Genomic DNA, 22,225 nt, shown 5'->3' on the forward strand with positions numbered 1-22,225 from the left:
TCCTTGCTTTCCTCCGTAGGTAGCCTGCTAGGTGTCAAGATAAGTACTGCTCAGCAGGAGGTTCTCTCACAGAAAGGAAGATTTTGATCTTACTCTTTCTGTAGAAGCCAATCCTGATTTGAGTTCTAACTGGAGGTGGCGTAATTTCCAGTTGCATTTTGTCTTATCACTTGCCGAGCTCAGGGCGGCTGCAGGGGGAGTCCAGCTGCCCATTAAAAATTGGTCTTTCCACACACCATCAGTTTGCATTGATGAGACCAAATCTTCCTTCCTCCCTGCCAGTTGTGGAGATGGAAGGTTATTAAAGGGAACTAGGATGACAAGCACAATGCAGCTTTCTCCCCCATGGAAAGCATTTGCATATGGTGTATACAAGAAGGGAACAGAGAAGATTAACTTTGAGTTATAATTGTTTTCAGGGCTTCTCAGGTCATTCTGTCTTAATCTAGAAGGACCAGATTCTAATATCTTTATGCTCGTACCATTGAGCCTGGGTAAGGATATTAGAATCTGGCCCTTACGCTGTAAATTCTTAGGGATGGAGTTTTGTGTCTTGTATGGGTCTGTCATAGGTTCAGGCCTTAAAAAAATATAAAAATAAAGCAAAGATGGTTGCCAGTTTGAAGAATTTTGGGTAACAGGCTAAAGGGCACTAAAAAGAAATTTGTGTTGGCTTAGGTATCAGGATTCATTGCAGAAAGTTTCTCCATAGATGGAGTGACCAGGCAAACTGAGGGCTTTAGAGACTGATTCTAGGCACAGACATGAGGTACAGTGAGCCATGCAGAATAGGTCCAATGAAATCCTGGAATTAACTGATGACTTTTCTTTTTTCTCCTTATATTTAACTACTTTAGTTTCTGCCTGATTTTTCTCATTGTGTTTTTGTTTTATAGTTTGTTTGTTTTTGGGGTGGGAGATAATTCTAAAGAGATGTCGGTTGGAGCTTTGCTTGGGGAAAGCGTCCTGGAACTGAACTCCTGCTCCTTCTACACACTGTTCTCAGATCATGGTTACAATGCCCATAGAGGTAAATGTTTGCAGTAGAACAGTTGTTTGTGTGTAGCAGAGTAACTTCCTGTGTAGCCATGAGCGTGCAGGAGGCAAGGAGCAAAATACACAGCTGCAATTTTTTTCTGAAAAACAATTAGCCAGTCTCTACGCTTCGGACATATTCTGTAGTTATAGTTTTAATGCTAGAGGGTGTAATGAGTGGTCAAAAGAATTAGCATGAGGAAGGATGGCAGAGCCATTTAAGAATATGCTATTCAGGCATATACAGATTTTCCTTCTGGCAGTGGTCTTGAAGAAAGCTTTTGGCAACTTTAGACTTGTACATAGTTTGCTTTCTGGATACAACAATCAGTTAATGATTATATAGACCCTTTGCTGTGCTCAGTATTATATGCTGCTTTTGATCAAATGATACAGATAATTAGGACTTGCAATAACAACTCAAGTCATGGCAGAAACTGACCTAGAATCCGCATGTTGCATGTTGCTTAAACACACAAATTCTCTTTTCTATATTTGGAAGACAACATTTTTCTTGATCAGAGTATACCAAGAGCTTGTGCAGTTTCATGTTTGTTGTTTTTCAATTCAATACATTCTGGAATGGTTGTTGAAGCAGAGGACTGGCAAAATCATTCCTCCAATAGTTAGATGACTTTTTTTTGTTTTTGTTTGAGAATTCTTCAAATACTATTACATGTCAGGAGTTACTAGTGGAATTGGGAAAGATTTCCAAAATGATTTGTAAGTTATGATAGCAGATAAAAATCTGTGGTGAATAACTTTTGGGTGTTAAACTATATCTTCAAGAATTGTCGATTACTACTGAGGTTTCTTTGTAGTCTCTTGCTAGCAAGTAACAGCAAAGAATGTTACCAAGTATTCATACAATGCTTTGTGTACCTTGGGCCATGTAGTGGGTAAAAATTTCTGAAGAGACTGGGTCTACTGTGCTAAGCATAGCATTAGCTACGCTTAATAGGACTAACACTAATGCTTTTCTGGGTATAGAAGTGTCTGACTCTTGGAATTCTGTGTCCCCATCGTCGTCTCCCTCCTCCCTCCCCCTCCCCAATTTATTGATGATATGATCAGAATTAGAAAAGATGCCATTTATATTAAGACCCTTTTTGATACAGCCTAGGTGATTTAGTCAGATGAGCCGAACATGCTGTAGAATACAGCAAGATCAAAATCGCCTTTGTTATGAATGAATAATTTTATGTGATCCTCCTTGGGTTTTGATGACATATATAGATAACTTATTGCTATATTCAGTAATCGCACACAAGATGGAATGTGTAACTTTTGGTATTTAGCCATGCTGTGGGATCATAATATTTTATATAACTTAGGATGGAGTTGCTTGAATTACTACTGTGATAGACCCAGGCCAGTTGGGCACAGGAGAGTAGTAAAAGGGAGATATACTGGCCACTGGATAAGCAGTTTTCTGTTCCCTGAGTGACCAGAGCAGGGGCTGCTCCAGGCTAATGAGAACACCTGACTCCAATTAACCTGATAAGAGTCAGGTGAGGCTGTTAAGCACCTGACTCTAATTAAGGCCCCTCTGATGCTACAAAAGGGCTCACTCCAGTCAGGCCAAAGGGAGCCAGAGGAGAGGAAGTGCGTGAGGGGAACTGGGAGCAAGAAGTATGCAAGAAGCTGAGAGTGAGTAGGCATACTGCTGGAGGACTGAGAAGTACAAGCGTTATCAGACATCAGAAGTTCTGGTGGTGAAGACAAAGAAGGTGTTGGGAGGAGGCCATGGGGAAGTAGCCCAGGGAGTTGTAGCTGTCACACAACTGTACCAGGAGCCACTCTAGACAGCTGCAGTCCACAGGGCCCTAGGCTGGAACCCGGGGTAGAGGGTGGGCCGGGTTCCCTCCAGACCTCCCAACTCCTGATCAAACACAGGAGGAATTGACCTGGACTGTGGTTTCTACCAGAGGGGAAGGTCTCTGGGCTGTTTCCCGCCCCACAGGGTGAATCTGTGAGGCAAGCAAATCCACCAATAAGCACAGGACCCACCAAGGTAGAAGAGTAACTTTGTCACACTACAGTGAGACATGAGCTGGCTCCTTCAGCTGTGATTTTTCAAAACTACAGTTGGGCATCCAAATCCCCATGGCCACTTTGAAAAATGTTAGCAGTCATGTACACCAACTTATTACCCTGCTGTTCCAGACCTAGCTTTATGAATTGGATTGGCTAGGTCAAAAAGATGCTTAAAATATTTTGTTGTCAGTCTGAGGCGTTTTATGTATTCTAGAAATAAAAGTATCCTTTTGGGTGGGAGTAATCTAGCATTAATATTTTTCAGAAGTGGATTAAGGTATTATAGTTTGCTAATTTTAAGAACAAAGTCAGACATGGGTGTGCTGTGAGTTGAGGATTCATGGTGCTGCACATGTCCTTGTAGAACTGTATACAAAGAGGACGTAAGAACGGCCATGCTGGGTCAGACCAGTGGTCTAGTTTCCTGTCTTTCAGCAGTGGCCAATGCCAGGTGCTTCAGAGGGAATGAGCAGAACAGATAATCATCAAGTGATCCATCCCCTGTGTCCCATTCACAGCTTCTGGGAAACAAAGGCTAGGGACACTTCAGAGCATGGTTTTGCATCCCTGTCCATCCTGGCTAATAGCCATTGGTGGGCTTATCCTTCATGAACTTATCTAGTTCTTTTTTGAACACTGTTATAGTCTTGGGTTCCACAGATTGACTGCAGGCTGTGTGAAGATATACTTTTTTTTTTTAAACCTGCTGCCTATTAAAGTGATAACAAGAGTTAATATTGTATGATTATCAGGGCTGTCAAGTGATTAAAAAAATTACTCATGATTAATTGTGCAATTAAAAAATTATTCGCGATTAATAACACTGTTAATAGAACACCATTTAAAAATATTTTTGGATGTTTTCTACATTTTCAAATATATTAATTTCAATGTGTACAGTGCTCACTTCATATTTATTTTTGATTACAAATATTTGCACAATAAACAAGATAGTATTTTTCAGTTCACTTAATACAAATGCTGTAGTGCAATATTTTTATCATGAAAGTTGAACTTACAAATGTAGAATTATTTACAAAAAAAAACCTGCATTGAAAAATAAAACAGTGTAAAACTTTAGAGCCTGCAAGTCCACTAAGTCCTACTTCTTGTTTAGCCAGTTGCTCAGACAAACAAGTTTGTTTACATTTGCAGGAGATACTGCTGCCTGCTTGTTTACAATATAACCTGGAACCCCACTCCCTATTCACACCCCTGACAGGCCTCCCCCCCGGGACTCCCGTGCTTATCCAACCCGTCCCTTGACTGCCCCACAGAATCTCTGCCCCATCGAACTGCTCCCTGTCCCCTGACTGTCCCCCGGGACCCTCCGCCCCTTATCCAACCCCCGTGGCCCACTTACCATGCTGCTCAGAGCAGCATTTCCAGCCACTGTGCTGCCTGGCCGGAGCCAGACACGCTGCCACGCTGCTCAGTGGGAGCACACAACCCTGCCGCCCTGAGTGCTGCCGGCGTGGCCGCAGGGGAGGGGAACTATTTCTTTCGTTTGTCGTTTTTACAATGCAAATATTTGTAATCAAAAGAAATATAAAATGAGCACTATACACTTTGTATTCTGTGTTGTAATTGAAATCAATATATTTGAAAATGTAGAAAAACATCCAAAAATATTTTTTAAAATTTCAATTGGTATTCTGTTGTTTAACAGCATGACTGAAACTGTGATTTATGCGATTAATGTTTTTAATTACAATTTTTTTAAATTTAATTTCATGAGTTAACTGCAATTCACCACCATTATTCATTATATAACATTGAATAACTGATTATATAACCAAAAATTATTTGGCTCATATTAGTGATTAAGAAGATTACCTGGTTTTCCAGAATGGGAATGTTTATTTAAGAACATCCATCTCTATTAGTAACAGCATCATTTAAAGAAATTTAGCATAAATAGAAGATTACTGGGGTTTAGTAGAAATTACGTACCTCAGCAAACCATGAGACTTCGTTTCTCTCCCCTCCTCCCCCCACCCCCAGTGCAGGGGTTCCCAAACTTGGTTCGTGACTTGTTCAGGGTATGCCCCCGGCTGGCTGTGAGACAATTTGTTTATCTGAGCGGCCGTACCTGCAGACACTCAGGTAAACAAAGCATCTCGCAGCCCGCCGGGGGCTTACCCTGAACAAGCTGCGAACCAAGTTTGGGAACCCCTACCCCAGTACAAACTAAAATTCAAAAGGTGCATGGCATTTATATTTTTTTTAATATATTCACCATCTTACCCATTCAGATGCCTTTCACTACATTCAGTAAGTTACTAACCAAAAGGTTGGTTGAGCAAGTAGGTTTGAAGCTGTCATAGGTAGATTATTGAAATATAAATGAGGAGGATGAGCTCTTATCTTACTGTTACTTTCTAAGTAACTGTACTTGTGTAATTTCTGACCTGGAGTCAGTTACCATTTGGTCCGAGACTCAAGATGTTCCTTCAGTGTCTAAATACATTTTTTCCAAATATTGTACATATTATAACACTGAGTCTTGTATTCTATACGTCAGCCTGAGGTTTTTGTCTTTTTGATGATGATGATGATTTTTTATTATTATTATTTATTATTTTGGGAGGGTAGAAGAGGGGCACGGTAGGGGAAGGGGGCAGAGTGTTTTGAAAATGCTTCCCCAGAGATCCTAAGTGGAAGCCATCAGAGTCATTCTGAACTTCATTCTCGCTTCTTTTATAGGGCCCCTCGGTTTAAAGGGTTTCAACAGCAGGATAGCCAAGAGCTTCTCCACTATTTGTTGGATGCAATGAGAATAGAAGAAACAAAGGTAAAATCTTTATATATTTTCAGTGAACTATCTTGAATTGACTGTAGATCAGATGTCACCTTTTCGCACACTTTGTTTTCTATGTTTAAAATCTACATATGAAATGACTACTAAGGCTTGTTTCTACTATTTTTCAAAAAAGCAACTTGATTACTACATTTTCATTTTGATAGTTTAAATTTGTTGATCTGGATACGGATTTCAGTTGATTTGTTGAAGGGGATATCATAAATGATGGTTGTTATAATTTTACAGTGACTTTGGAAGCACCATTTTAGGAGACTGATTCATCTATAGTTTTTTTAAAAATATACTTTTTAAGTGGTAGGGTAAAAGTCATGTCCATAGCTCATTTGGTAAAATCTACTTCAGGATAAAACTTCATATACTGCCCCACATCCAGGGAGCAATTATTTTGTGTTATAAAACTTCACTGAAACAAATTTGATCGGAAAAAAACTAAAGCAAAAATATTATCCAAGTTTCTAATGTCTTTTAGCAGTGTTCTAAGTGAAGAAAAATTGCTTGTTTTAGAAATGAAAGTATACTTCCCATTACTTAACAAATCTAGATCCAGTACTAAAATAAATAAACACACACACACACACACCCTCTCTACCCTGATATAACATGAATTCGGATATAACGTGGTAAAGCAGTGCTCAGGGGGGCTGCGTATTCTGGCGGATCAAAGCAAGTTCGATATAACACAGTTTCACCTATAACGCGGTAAGATTTTTTGGCTCCCGAGGACAGCATTATATCGGGGTAGAGGGGTGTATGTGTGTACACACACACACACACACACACACACACACACACACACACACAGAAAGCTTTTTATATAAAAAAGATATCTATACAGATTTAGTATTTACTTTCTTCATTTCTTCCCCTTACTTCCCTGTTTCCAGAAGTGCAGTCTTGAACCATAATACATCTGATCTGATTTGTTTGACATCTCAGGTTCATCAGTGTTTTGCCTCTTTCTGACTCAGAGGAAAAGGTCTTTCTTCAGGTGTAATAGAAAATAGCCTTTTCCCAAAGGAGGCACTTTACTATAGTGGTGATCATTCAATATAGCCCTTCTTCCATCCCGAGCAAAGTTTACTTATCTAGTATCTGTAATGTACCTATACTGAAATATCATGGACATGAGATCTGAAGCCACTCCTGTACCCGGGTCTCTGGCACAATTGAGCCATTGCCACATAACAACTCTGTGTTGCAGTATTTTTATGTATTTTGGACTTCATGGAACTATTTTTTTTGACAAATGGCACATCTGGTCATCAGTCAGTCCATATTTTCATTGACTGAATAAAGTCTATAGACATTACTATTGTAGCTTATAATGTACAAGAAGATTATGCAGGGACAGTATGCTATAAATAAGTTGCACAAGTGATTAGCATGAATTGTGGAAATGCATTGCTAATGTGCAACTCAAACCCAGTTTAATATCAACATGCTCCTTGTTGCAAACCTGAAAACGTAGTTCATGTAAACAATAGGCTGCATCATAAAAATAGTGAACTATGGAGAAGCTTTTCTCAGTCCTGACATTGTAATGTCATAATATAACCCACTGAGCAAAACTATAAGGACAGCTGTTTTTTATTTCTTTAAGGGGGAAAAAAAGAGTTTTCTTAATGTTGTTGTGATGGCATTACTGTGCCGTTCCTGTTGACTTTAATGGAGTAGAGAGGTTTAAATCCTATTTGATGTACAAACTGTAAGAATATAGGTTTGACAGTAAAAGCAAGGGAATGTTTACTTAAACTAATATTCTGACACTCCCCCATAATGAACAGATTAACAAAAATGACAGCATAAACTCCAGTGCCATCAGTGAACGTGGCAGCATCATTAGGTCTTTGTGTATTTTTTATTTGTCCTATTAATGGTGGCTGCTGTTATCACCATTATAGAACATGTTGAGAAATATTTTCTGTATACATTAGGTTGTACAGTATTTCTGCCATCTCTGTCATTGGGAAAGTGAAGGTTGGTCCCACCTTTTACAGCAATTAAACCCCTGTTTTGCCATAGTGGTGCATTACTATTAACGGTGACTTTATCACCTCAGGCTGTGCAGTAAGGGACATTACTAGTAAAAGCTCTTTTTTTTTTTTTCTCTCCTTTCTTTTTCGGGTCTGTAAATGGTCTGACAAACTGAGAATGTCAGATCTGTGGATCTATTCAATCTTGTGAGCAATGACAGTTGTGCCAGTCAGATACAAGCAGTAGCAGCATTGTCTGTCATGGGAACTGCACAGCTGTTAATCGTGCTATTGTTATGGAGTGTCACTACCATGTGTTTTTTGATTGAAGAAAGCCTACAGCAATATGTCTGCCACCAGAATCCTTTAGAAATGATTATAGCCACTAACCTTCCTCTTTCATGCTGCTTTTAAATGTTTGCTTTTGAGTGTAAAGTTTCGGTAACAGCCCTGATAAAATAGCAGCTAACCACTTCAGTGTACCTGTGATAGACCCTCTGTTTAGTTGAGCAGTCTAATTGGCACTTCTCTTACAAATTCTGATTAATTTTTTCAATGAAAGCTATTTGGTCTTTTAAAATATATATACTATATTCAAATAGGTGAGTGCAATCTCAAAATGCGTTTATAGCGCTACATAAATTACCTTTTCACTATGCTTTTAATTTGTTTTTTATATCATATAAAACAGTTCTTCGACAGCACTTTGAGGTTTTGTCTCCAATTTCTGGGCTTTCTGAAACAATACTGCATCATTTGGAATACTGTTTTTATTTATTTCTGCATCCTTCTGAAAATACATTAATCTGTAAAAGTGGACCTTTAAAATAAGTCTGTCAATACCACAATCCAAATTACACACTGTCTGCTGTTTCCAGCAATGTGTGCTGGAGATTGTTTCACACCAGGGTTTGAAGTAGCTGAACCCTGCTGCTAATTGATTAATGTCTGCTGCCATTGTTAGTAGCACCCTGACCATTCAAAGACTGTGTCTTTCTTTGACCTAAATAAATGGTTCAACGCACTAATCCCAACAAAAGGGGTTGCTTATGGCCCTAAACCCATTTATGGTATTCAACTTGGTGAATTACGTATTGATTAGACCTTTTAGTATATTGTTGGCTTTAAGATGAACAAAGCGGAGCTTAATTCACAAGCCAGGCCACATACTCATAAGGTAGAAGTATGACTAGTCTGTGAGTAGATAGATGAACTGAAAATCGAACCTCGAAAGCTATCCTTCATCATAGCATTTCCCAGGACATAATGGTTTGAGTGGAACATAACATGACATGATAACTTATAACCATCTCTAATTTTAATATATTTTTATACTTTAGAACTATGTTGTTAAAGTGATGATTATTTGTTAGTAGGTCTGCTATGGACTACATACGAAACTTTTGTAGCATCACAGCTTGTTTCTGGAATGGTACTGTACTTTGTTCTGTTTGTGACTTCCATGTGCAATTTAACAAATATAGTAATACTGTAGAACTTAGCTACTTTTCACTACTGAAATGGAAACCCATTACACATTACTGAAGACTGTGAATAAGTACAGTACTTTGAAAAAGAGAGGAAAATAAAAGCAGACATTTACTCTGGTCCTGTATTTGAGAGTATTGATTAGTTTAATTATTTATGCTATTCCACAGCATACTGGGGAAAAGTTAGTTATATATTCTGTAGAAATATTGAAGCCTTAATAATATGAGACCTCACTATGGTAACTGCTGTTAATTTTTTGTTGAGAAGTGGGCAAAGCTTGTTGTTTTTATGTTCAAGCTGTAGGTACGGGTAATATCATTCTGTTGGATACTATTTAGGTGCAGTTAGCCTCCTCCAAAAATATATTTTCAGAGTTCTACATTCTCTTCAGTACGTTCAGATAATCCTTATATAGGTTAAGGAGAGTTTTCTGTACACACACTGATGTGTGACTAGATTGGTTATTATAATTGTTTTTAAAAGGTTGTATTGACTAGCAAATAAAATTAAACCTAGTACTCTCTAAATGGAGTAATTGAAGCATGGTTAAAGATATTTAGCAAATTTTACACATTTTATATTCCAGTCAATCACCGCACTACAGAGTAAATTATCCATTATCACATTATTTTCTTTCCTAGCAATGTTCACTTCATAATCTGCAATTTCTTGATAAATTCACTACCTATCTGAAATTTGCCCTTTTTTGTGAGGGGAAAAATGCTTGATGTAGTTAAAGCTAGAGTTATATAAACTTGTGTAGTTTTCTGGAAATAACCAATAATTGTTGTTTCTAACAGTCTGCCAGTGTTTTTAGAGTGCCTGTCACTCACTGAAAATACTTATTAAATATTTGTGTTTATAATTATAGCGTATACAAGCTGGTATCTTAAAAGCATTCAACAATCCAACAACTAAAACTGCAGATGAGGAAACTAAAAGAAAAGTTAAAGGTATGTTATTCTTTAATACAATATTGTCTTGTTATTTATAGTGATTTATTTTTAAGTTCTTCTTAGCAAATAAATCACTATTTAAAAAAAAATAAATGTACAAGTTTTAAAATAGAATTTTCAGAATTGACTGCCCTAAAGTATTGTAGATGGTTGTATAAGGCTTTTATTACATGTTATTCTGGTGCCATCTAGTGCACATGTAAAGTATTGAAGTATTATGTACTAAGCCTTTATTCTAGATACTGGAAACAGATTTCTTTTGTTAATCACTGTCATATAGGCATGTAAAACTTAGTTTTACTTTTACTTAGATATTCTGCTGCATCTTCAGATCTTTCATTATGAGTGATGCAATAGTTGTGACCTTAAAGAGACCACATTAATAACACAAAAATAAGATAATTTATTATTTGAATCAGGGCAGTATTTTCTAAACCTCAGCCTTTTATTTACATAATACTTTAAGTTTCTGTGTACAGCAAGCAATTAGCTTCATTAAAATTCCAATGGTATTGTAATTGTTCTGAAAAATTAAGTTAATCCTTGCCAAATCTGTTGTAATTTGATCATGGTAATGTATTACAAATCTATTGAACAGGTTTTGGTTTTGAGTTGTACAGTTTTTTAGAAGCTATTTGTCATTTAGAAAATCAACCAGTGGGTCTCCTGCCTAAATGCCTGCTACAGTGCAGTAGAATATTATATCAATAGGACTTATGGCTTGCACTGTGTATTTAAAATGAAAAACCTTTCTTAAAAGGAGATGCAGCATTATTCTGTTACTGAAGGAGGAGGGGGAGGGAGAAACTGAATTCTATATTACTAAGCACTGACAAATATTAAAGTAAATGATATATTATATTGAATTAATTTCTTTAGTGGTAGGAAATATCTTGAACATATTCCTACATTGTACTACCTGTGTTCAGAATAAACCATAGAAAGAATTACGTTGTACTTATACAGTAGCATTGGATCTGTTTTTTCACATTAAAAAAGGTAATGTTTTTTCAGCATATGGAAGAGAGGGTGTGAAGATGAACTTCATAGATAGGATCTTTGTTGGTGAATTGACTAGCACTGTCATGTGTGAGGAATGTGAAAATGTAGGTATTTTGGAATTCAGCTCGATGTGGAATAGAAATGTATTGTCAATTTTATACTATTTATTTGTAAAAAGATTTTATTGAAGGCTGTTTATTAAAAAGGACTATTTTGTCCTTAAAATATTAATATTAATATTTGTCCTTTCCACTCATACAGAGGAGTCATGTGATTCGGAAAAGATTTAAATGCTTTGTGTCTAGTTAATCTTGGGATGGAGGTTCCAAATTCTACAATAGTTTGGGAACTACTGATCATGTATTGAAGGCGGCATTTTCAAGATTTTTGAAAACTGAGCCCCTCTTCAGGAGAATGAAACCAGTCCACCCTCCCTGCCCCCTGCAACTCTGTCATGTATTGTTAAAGTCCTACCCATCTTAATGTATCCATTTTTCTTTCCCCCATGGGTGGTTCTTTGGGACATGGACCACACTTGGGAAATTTTGGTTTGATTAATGGGAGTGGGAAAAATATATGTAATCAGATTATGGAATTGATATTGATCTAAATGGTCTCTTCTTTAAATACTTTCAGTAGTTAACTTGATGTTTTTATTAAACAATATATAACTTTAGTAACTTAGTATTGATCAACATTTTATCAAAAATAAGTAATTTCCATAATGGTTAGAATTTCCTTTAGAGTCAAAAGCATGAAAATTTTATTATTCTGATAAATTTTCATGAATGATTGAATGTTGCATTTATATTTGGTTTACAATATTATATTTCATATTATAGACATATAATAAACCCTTTCAGTCTGAATAATTTATCACAGTTCTTCAGTGCCTGGTAATCTTCCCCTTGTGTAAAGTGCAGAATATAATTTTAATATGTCACTGGTATCAATGAAGAACTTCATCTGCATACAACTTAGGAAGGTTAGAAGTTATATATTCCATATTACTGTTGCTTAGTCTGCACAGGAATCAGGAATTTGCTGGCTACAACCACATTAAAACAAGGTTCCAGCTCAGTTTACTTTATTAGCGTTGGTAGGGACTTTGTTTTGTATAGCACTGGTTCTTGAAAAATCCCTCTCCACAGAAGCCTTGCTGAAATCCTGCTGACCCCAAAAAATAAACACACAAACAAACATCACTTAAATTTATACATGGAGTGCTAGGACAGTTCTAATCCTGATTGATTATTTTTCTAGCATCCAATGATATGTTGGGTGCATCACAAAACAAGTAAAAATGTTTTCCTGGCTAAATTTAACATAACACCCACAAGTGAGGGTCATAAACATACAAGGGGAAAGGAATGACAAGGATGACAGTAATAGAACATGGTTAGTCACTGGGTTGTATATACATCTTGGTATTTTTTGTTTGTTTACCTTCCACTAACTTCTCAGAAGCAAGGTGGCAAAAAATTTTTTAGAAGGGATTTGAATGTGGTGAGAAAGGGAGCTTAGTATAAACAGGTTTTGGCAGGATATTTCAGGTGTAAGGTCAGCATGGAAGAGGGCACGAAGAGAAAATGTGAGAGAAAATGTAGATAAAGATGGGTGACGTAATATCTTTTATTGGATCAACTTCTGTTGGTGAGAGAGACAAGCTTTTGAACTACACAGAGCCTGAATAAGAGCTCTGTGTAGCTTGAAGGCTTGTCTCTCTCACCAACAGAAGTTGGTCCAGTAAAAGATATTACTTAAACTACCTTGTCTCTCTAATATCCTGGGACTGATACTGCTACAACTACACTGCATATGTAGATAAAGTCCAGCTCTATCAATTCTACCATACTTTTTTATTATGGTTTTCAGAAAGCAAAACATAATTTTGGAATAAATTAGGGTATTTTTAAACACCCTATAAACTTTTTTCCATAGATTGGCTTTAATTTAACTATTAGTACCACTCTAAGTGTAGATGTTTGACCCAAGAAATTCATATAATAGCTTTTTAGCTTTAGTAAATGAACCAGTTACATGATTTAACTCATTTTGGGGTACATCACTTCAGATATGACTAGGCAAAATCCTGTCATTTTGCCCACTTGTTGAGTAAATGACAATTATATCAATAATTGCATTAATGAACAGTGCAAAAGCTCAAACATTTCTGCATAGGGTCAAAAGATTCCAAGTTTCCCTTCGGAGAGTTTACTCTGCAGTTTTCCATTGGGTTTGCACCTTCTGCCTGCAGAAGAAATTGGTAATCCAACCACAAACACCACATGTCCTCCAACATCTGCATAGATCTGAGATCCACCAGCTATCACGTGATTCCTGCGGCTCATTGCCTGTCCCCTGTGCCATGTTGCTGTTCAAGCCATGCTGCCAGTGACTTCCCATCCAGCATCTGTCTCTGGGACTTCCCTTTCAAAGGGTTTCCCTGTCTTTTCAGTTTGCTCTAGGTTCTGGGATGGGGACAATATGCATCTCTCCCGCTTACCTCCTGCCCTCTCATGTTTTGCTACACCCTTAGAGAGCCTGTGCAGGTAAGGGAATACTTAGTGGCAACTGACATGGAGGATAGGTCCATCAATGGCTATTAGCCAGGATGGTCAAGGATGCAGCCCCATGCTCTGGGTATCCCTAAGCCTATAGAACTAGATGACGAGATGGATCACTTGATAATTGCCCTGTTCTGTTCATTCCCTCTGGAGCATCTGGCACCAGCCACTGTCAGAAGATAGTGGCTTGGGTTGGATGAATCATTGGGCTGACGCAGTAGGGCCGTTCTTATGACACTCTTTGAGTGGGAAGGGAAGGTCTCTTCTGTGTATGGATCACAGGGATATATATGACCTTGTCCAGTGACCTTGTCCACTGAAATTTGACATCACATTCTCCAGTACTTACTCACCCAAAATAAAATCACAGTTAGCTTTAAGTAAATATTTAGTACAAGGATTATAGAAAGTTCTTCATTCTAATTAAAAAGATCTTGCACCTGACAATTAGCTTTTGTATAGTTATTTTTCTACTATAATAGAAACATGGAGACTCTAATACAGTTCTTTGTATTTAATTGTCTTTTCCTCCAAGATTTCCACAGTAAAGGAACCTTTCATTGATCTTTCACTCCCTATAATAGAGGAGAGGGTAAGAAACAAATCACATTTTTAATAAATAGTCTCAGCTTCTGCTGGAGTATGTTTTTACACATCTGTATAAAAATATGTGTATAGATACACATTGTTTTGCTTTATAACCTTAGAGTGTGTATGTATGTAATATACTACTATGTAATTTGTATATGTGTTTACAAAAAAATGTACAGTATCTGTATATTAAATTAGCCTAAATGTAGAACAATTAGTAGTCAGTCATATGTTTAGTTTTATAATACTTTGTGTACATATACCCACACACGTTCAAACAGATTATTGTTAAATTAGCCTAAATGTAAACCAATTACAGGGTACTTAGAAGCTTTTGAAAAGTCAATTCCCAATCTGTTGCTTTCTATATCTAAAGAAATGACTTAAAGTAGTTTTTAAATACTCAGAGATTTACCTGCAACTCTCACTGAAGGCTAACAAAGTGATGAGGTAACGTAAAAATTGGTTCACTGTGAGTATCATTGTTCCAGTTTATTTTAGAACATTATTTTGAATGTAATGATTAGCATAGAGTTTTGTAGACTCTCTTCATTAATTGGAAGAAAGTCTTGGGTTTTTGTTTTTGTTTTAAGTATCCTTCTAAGCTCCTCCACTGTAGATTCATAAGTATGCTGAGGAGAGCATTTAATAACTTAAGTGAAAAAGGAACTGATGGGTGGAGGCTAGAACACAATTATTTATTTATTTGATCCCTGTTGTTGCAAATTTCACCCTTCTGCATCTGTGGAGTCAGTGGTCTTCCAAGAGAATTCTCTCTGCGGAGAAGACAGGCAGTTTTTTCACCACCACTCTTCCCCAGTGGTTCTATTAGGGAAAGGCAGTTTTAACTTGTGTTTGAGGCTTACTGAGAATGAGTGGAATTGGTGCCTCTTTGATCATATTGTTTTCCTGGGAATGGAAGTTCCCATTTTTATATCTCCAGACGCTTGGGTGTCAATGCATTTTTCTCAGGTATAGTGGGTTATGTTCTATAAACTTAGAAAACAGTTGTGTATCACAAGTCAGAGGCCAGTTAACCAGAGAATGTTGCTTTAGTTAGACTAGTACTGCAAATAAGATATGAGAGCTCTCTGTTTCATGAGACCAACATGACTAAACACTGCAAACAACTGAGAAACTTGCATTTAGTTATTTTATGGGTACAAGGAAAATGGGATTTTATATCATTTCTTTCCTAAATCACAATATTTTATTTCTCAGGTCTCAAAACCCATGCCTTTGGGAAGGACAAGTAAATGTAAAAACATACAAGAAGCAGATCTTGATCAGTTCAACTGCTCTTCTATTACTGTACCAAATAATCAACAACCAAAAATCACCAGGAGACACTCTTTAACAAAAGATAAGGTTAGAATGTAACAGCATTGCTGGCCAACTTTATATTCAAACCCTATTAGAATGTTTCAGGTAACAAAATAGAATTCTAGTATGCAGCGAATGGGAGGCTTAAAAAAATCAACTTCAAATTGATCTGCTGCATATTTACTTCTAGATTTATAGATGTTGGAATTTTTAAAGTTCATATTTTTAAATAGCTAAATTACAGATTTATAAAAATATATAGATAATTATATGCATGAAAAATCAGTGACTGGGATGCCATGTGGTTTGAAAATATGGCTTTATTTGTAAATGTGAAATCTTTTTTCTAGATTAGTTTTTAATTCATGTGACTTTGTTTTGTTGGCCTCCTGCCTTGTGCTATCCTCCAGATTTGCTTCTGGCTGAAATCGCAGGCGTGGTAATGCTGGCAAAGAGCAGGCAAGTCAGCATTAGTGTCATTTGGTGGATCAGTTGGCAGGGTGTGCTACAAAAGTAGTACAGCCAACACAGTCCCCTGGAGACTGAGAATATGGCTTCCATGATGCACTCAGCCTCCAGTTGCCCAAAGGCTTGGGAATCACAGTTCAGTCCCTTAACCTGGTCCTTCTTGATGGTGGCACAACGTTCTGAAGACCTGCCAAACTAACGAAAATGTTCATTAACACTGAAGCTCCTTCCTGTGTCATGCTCTGTTCCAGGGGTAGGCAACCTATGGCACGTGCACCGAAGGCGGCACACGAGCTGATTTTCAGTGGCACTCACACTGCCTGGGTTCTGGCCACCGGTCCTGGGGGCTCTGCATTTTAATTTAATTTTAAATGAAGCTTCTTAAACATTTTAAAAAACTTATTTACTTTACATACAACAGTAGTTTAGTTATATATTATAGACGTATAGAAAGAGACCTTCTAAAAACGTTAAAATGTATTACTGGCACGTGAAACCTTAAATGAGAGTGAATAAATGAAGACTCGGCACACCACTTCTGAAAGGTTGCCGACCCCTGCTCTGTTCTATACCTGTCTTGTGAAATACATTTTCTTTTTAAAAATTTCAGAGCTCTGTAGAGGAAAGGAAATCTGTAATCCATGTTGTGTATATGCATTATTGCTATTGTGACAGAGGCTTTGGTTTGGTATTCATTTCTCTATTTAGAATATCCTTTTTGTAAGCCTCCTTATTGTATGTAGCATCCAGCGGAATATTAGAGTATGTCAGAATACCAATGCTGACATGACTTAAACAATTCCCGAATGGATATGAAAGTACTAATAATATTATGTGACAGACCCAGACCAATGGGGTACAGGAGTCTGGTAGAGGGCAAATATACTGGTCACTGGATGAGTAGTTTTCTGTTTCCTGACTGACCAGAGCAGGGGCTGCATAAGAGTAAACAGGAACCTGCTAGAACCAATTGAGCAGACAGGCTGGTTAGAACACCTGCAGCCAATCAAGGCAGGCTAATCAGGGCACTTGGGTTTAAAAAGGGGCTCACTTCAGTTTGTTGGGGGCGTGTGAGGAGCTAGGAGCAAGAGGCGCAAAGAGCTGAGAGTGAGAGTGTGTGCTGCTGGAGGACTAAGGAGTACAAGCGTTATCAGACACCAGGAGGAAGGTCCTGTGTTGAGGATAAAGAAGGTGTTTGGAGGAGGCCATGGGGAAGTAGCCCAGGGAGTTGTAGCTGTCATGCAGCTGTTACAGGAGGCACTATAGACAGCTGCAATCCACAGGGCCCTGGGCTGGAACCCATAGTAGAGGGCGGGCCCAGGTTCCCCCCAAACCTCCCAACTCCTGATCAGACACAGGAGGAGTTGATCCAGACTATGGGTTCCACCAGAGTGGAAGATCACTGAGGCGTGCAAATCTGCCAATAAGCGCAGGACCCACCAATGTAGAGGAGGAACTTTGTCACGATTGACAGAAGCATAAATCTCTGCAGGTAGTTTGTCAGTGAATTATGAATCAAACTATAAATCTGATTTTTAAAACTTTTTAAAATACAGGATTCATTTCAAATTAATATTCCAAGTCTAGGCCAGACAAAACCGTGTAATAGATTTTAGGAAACAACTTTGTTTTCCCAGGTAACAAAATAACCGAATAAATCTGTCCTATCTCTAACTTTTGTGTGGTTCTGTGATTCAGAAATCCTTATGCCTTTTTTCCTTTTGGACCATACTTTGTCTTTCTGAATAACTTGATTAAAAGATCTTAAATATCCTTTTCTCCGCACTGAATCTGTCTATCTGAAACAGGCAGTTGCCAATTCCAAGTCTGTTTGTATTCTGTCTCTCTAGCGCAGGATTTGAGAAGTCTATATCTGGAGCTCCAAGGGCACTTGGAAAAAATCCACTTTCAGCAGGAAGACATCTAAGCACTAGTTGCCAGTCCTAATGCTTTTATTCAGCAAACTACACGTCCTAATGTTAAGGACTTAATGAGCTCTGTTTGCATAATACTGTATTCTGAATTCTAGTAGGAAGTAGTAATAATAATGAATTAGTTCCTTTTAACAACTTGTAGAAATTAAACAAACCTCAGTGGGGCAAGACACTTTTCTCACTAGTGGTTGTTTTGTCTTTGTAATTTTCTTCTTTGCCAAATTGCACCATGACTTTCGAGTCTGAGGCCCTAAATTATGAAAACACAAGTCCATCCCTATGAAGTAAAACATTTAGGAACATGTTTGAGTTTCATTGACTTCAATGGGACTTAAGCATGTGCTTAAAATTGAACACGTGCACAAGCACCCTTCTGGAGCAGGAATGTTTTCCTGAATTGGAGCCTTCAGCACATGCGAAAAGGTTCTGGTAAATCAGGGCATAAACACAGAAAATGAACATTTTAAAATAAAAAGAATAGCAGTGGAGAAGGACCAAAGAAGACACATGAGACAAAACTAGTGAGAAGATGGTATAGTTAGGGCCCTACCAAACTCACGGCCATAAAAAATGCATCATAGACCATGCAATATGGTCTCCCCACATGAAATGTGGTCTTGTGTGTGCATTTACCCTATACTATACAGATTTCATGGGGGAGACCAGTGTTTCTCAAATTGAGGGACCTGACCCAAAAGTGAGTTGCGGCATTGCCACCCTTACTTACTTCTGTGCTGCCTTCAGAGCTGGGTAGCTGGAGAGTGGTGGCTGCTGACTGAGGGCCCAGCTCTGCAGGGAGCAGTGCAGAAGTAAGGCACTGCCTTGAGAAGTAAGGGTGGCAAAACCATAGCATGCTATCCTTACTTCTGCGCTGCTGCTGGCCTTCAAAGCTGGGCTCCCAGCCACCAGCTGCTGCTCTCCAGCTCCCAAGCTCTGAAGGCAATGCTGAGCAGTGCAGAAATAAGGGTAGCAGTATCGCAACCCCTTCTGCAATAACCTTGCAATCCCCCACAACTCCTTTTTAGCTCAGGACCACTACAATTGCAACAGTGACATTTCATATTTAAATAGTTGAAATCATGAAATTTACAATTTAAAAAAATCCTATGACTGTGAAATTGACCAAAATGGACCGTGAATTTGGTAGGGCCCTAGGTATAGTGGAAACAAGGCAAAAAGATAGAAAGATAAAAGCACAGACAGCCATAGTAATGGGAAAATTAGAGTCTGATCAATAACCCATTGAAGTTATGAAAGGATTTCCATTGACTTAGCTGGACTTTGGACACACCCTGAATATATAAAGGAAAATGAAATTAAGTATAAAGATAAAAATAGATGGACTAGAATTTGTCATTGAAACTTACCTACAAGAAGGTAGACAGGAAAAAAAAGAGATGAGAATGTAAATAGACATTTCTTAAAAATCTAATCAAAACTGGCATATGGTTATCTATGATGGTATTTTTCTGTGATTGCAAGGTTTCCTCTTCTTAAATTTCAAATAATGCAACTACAGATAATATAACTGTACATACAAGGTCAATATAAAAGTAGAATTGGTATAAAAATATGTAATAAAGATACATAGACCATCCTTTACATTCATTTATGGTGCTGCAGTAGTAGAGTAGTCAGTACAGAAAAGGTGAATCTAATGGATGGCAAAATTTTCAACCTTCGGTACTCAAAACATGCTGAGCCTGGTGCAGGTGGGAATGGAAGAATTGCAGTGCTACCCCTTGAACTCCCATCCACAGCACCCATCCCTATAATTGCCTAAATCACCATCTAGAAAACATAGTTTAGCTTACTTCTAGCAGTTCCCAGGCCTGCACAAGCAACACCCAGCACTGGAACTTCTCAACCAAAATCAGCCATGATTTCTTCCTGTGACCACTATCATGCGTTCCTTTGCAGCCACAAAAGATTGTGAGAGTAATGACAATAATTCAAATTAAGCTACCACAATGATTTATTATTATTATTATACTGGGTGTTCCGGAGCAAGAGAGAATTAAAAATAATAGAAGAACTTTGGCATTGCCATTCACTCTACATTAATATGAAGCGCATGACAGAGGGCATAGTCCACACTTCTGTTGTTTGGCTGGAAACAGTTGTCTGTGTGGTTGCAATAGTAAGGGAAGAAGCACGCGCAGTAGTGCTGGCTGGAGAAAGTTTGTGAATCCTTTTACTGATTCTGAAGTAATAAAAAGTTTGTTGAAAAGACCTTTTTTGATACCTTCTTCTTGTTCATTTTTATTAAGGATTTTTTAATATAATCGTATTTCTCAGTTATAAAAAAATCAATATATTTCAAAATCTTAAATCAGAATTCTTGTATGAACAAGGCAGCCTAGATCCCATGAAAATTACAATGATTAGAAATTTTGTTATAGATCTGGGAGTGCTATTTCTTTGTTAGCAGCAAAATGTATAATCAGTCCAACTAAACTAACAGTCTGAGTTTACAAGCAGAATGTAGAATCTTTACCATCCACAGCGGAAGCTACAGTGTCACAAATTTGATATGATTTGTCTCAAGAAGCATTGATCTCACTAATTTATGTAAAATCTCTTTCTGTGCAGTGTACGGATCTACATTTAAGCACCAGATGATCTAAAGAATTTAGGAGATCAAGTCTATATATTATAAGTTCTTCGAGGCAGGGGACTGTTGTTTTGTGTTTGTACAGTGCCTAGCACAGTGGGGGTCCTGATCCATGAATGGGGCTCCTAGGTGCTAACACAATACAAATAAATAAATTAATAATTGTATAGCTAGGTAAATTAAAATATTGGGTTGTATTTTGTTTTGAAAGTGTCATAAGTTTTATATTTACTGCTACTTAATGATATCTGACTGTCTTTAGATTCACTAGTATATTTTTTCTGTTTCTCTCCCATGCCCCTTTGCAATAATAATGTGGCAATTTCCAGAATCAGTTAAATCATGAAAGAAGTCTTGCCAGGAAATCCTCCTCTGGGGAGGAGGAGAGAAGTCCAGTTATCATGCATGAAAAAAGAAAGCTTGAAGTAGAAGGTGGTTCTGGAGTTTTGTATTCTGAGACCATCAATACTGCTACTGTATCCACAGCAAATGGAAGTCAGACTGAAGGCAGTGAAAAAGAAGTCAGCCATTCAGAAAGTAGCGTTGATGCAGACAGCGAAGCCTCAGAAGGTGAAAGTGCTGTTAAGCGAGCAGTTACTGGTAGATCTGGTTTGCACATTGACGGGCTTAACCACTTGGTAAACATTAGACTGCCACACAGCAAACCAAGTGACAGTAATAATGAGATGATCACCAGTGCCATGTCCAAGCTCAGTTTCAACAGTATTATAAATGAAAGTGAAGAACCCATCAGTCGGGATCCATCATTAAGTTTGTCAAACAATTCCATGTTTTCAGTGGAAAAGTCCCCTTTGTCCCAAAGCCCTCAAAATGCTTTTCAGACTCTTTCTCAAAGTTATATAACTAGCTCTAAAGAATGTTCTGTTCAGTCCTGCCTCTACCAGTTTACATCTGTGGAGCTGTTAATGGGGAACAACAAGCTTTTATGTGAGAATTGTACAGAAAGGAAACAGAAGTATCAAAAGAAAACTCACACCGCAGGTAATGTGCTAATGTGTTATTCATTTAAACAACTCTCTTTAACACACTCAGGGGGACTGCCCTGGGTCCGGTACTATGCAATAATTTCAGTAATTACTTGCATAACTGAGTGGAGAATATGCTTATAAAATTGTGGATGATACGAATTGGGGACGGGTTGCTTGCACTTTGGTCAGGATTAGAATTCAAAACAACCTTGAAAATTGTAGAATTAAGTCTGAAATCAACAAGATAAAATTCAATAAAAAGTGTAAAATGCTTCACTTAGGAAGGGAAAAAAACAAATGTGCAATGACCAAATGGGGAATAACTGGCTCAGCAGTAGTGCTACTGAAAAGGATCTAGGGGTTAAGGAAAAGGCTAATATTCTGGGTATGTTAACAGGACTGTTCTGTGTAAGACTGTGAC

General features: G+C 37.8%; 1 protein-coding gene across 3 annotated transcripts in view; it reads left to right on the forward strand.

Moving 5' to 3' along the window:
- The window catches only part of USP45 (ubiquitin specific peptidase 45), an 88,992-nt gene that overhangs the window by 53,092 nt on the left and 13,675 nt on the right, over positions 1–22,225 (forward strand). For 2 of the 3 annotated variants that reach the window (XM_050949254.1, XM_050949253.1), the window contains exons 9-14: positions 5,779–5,866; positions 10,232–10,313; positions 11,331–11,422; positions 14,421–14,477; positions 15,698–15,844; positions 21,145–21,817. In XM_050949254.1, the coding sequence (XP_050805211.1) occupies positions 5,779–5,866; positions 10,232–10,313; positions 11,331–11,422; positions 14,421–14,477; positions 15,698–15,844; positions 21,145–21,817 (1,139 nt within the window). Of the gene's footprint in view, positions 1–5,778; positions 5,867–10,231; positions 10,314–11,330; positions 11,423–14,420; positions 14,478–15,697; positions 15,845–21,144; positions 21,818–22,225 lie in introns of those variants that run through there. The other variant, XM_050949255.1, reaches the window with a different exon arrangement.

Source organism: Gopherus flavomarginatus, chromosome 4 (genome assembly GCF_025201925.1).
Source record: "Gopherus flavomarginatus isolate rGopFla2 chromosome 4, rGopFla2.mat.asm, whole genome shotgun sequence".
Lineage (NCBI taxonomy): Eukaryota > Metazoa > Chordata > Testudines > Testudinidae > Gopherus > Gopherus flavomarginatus.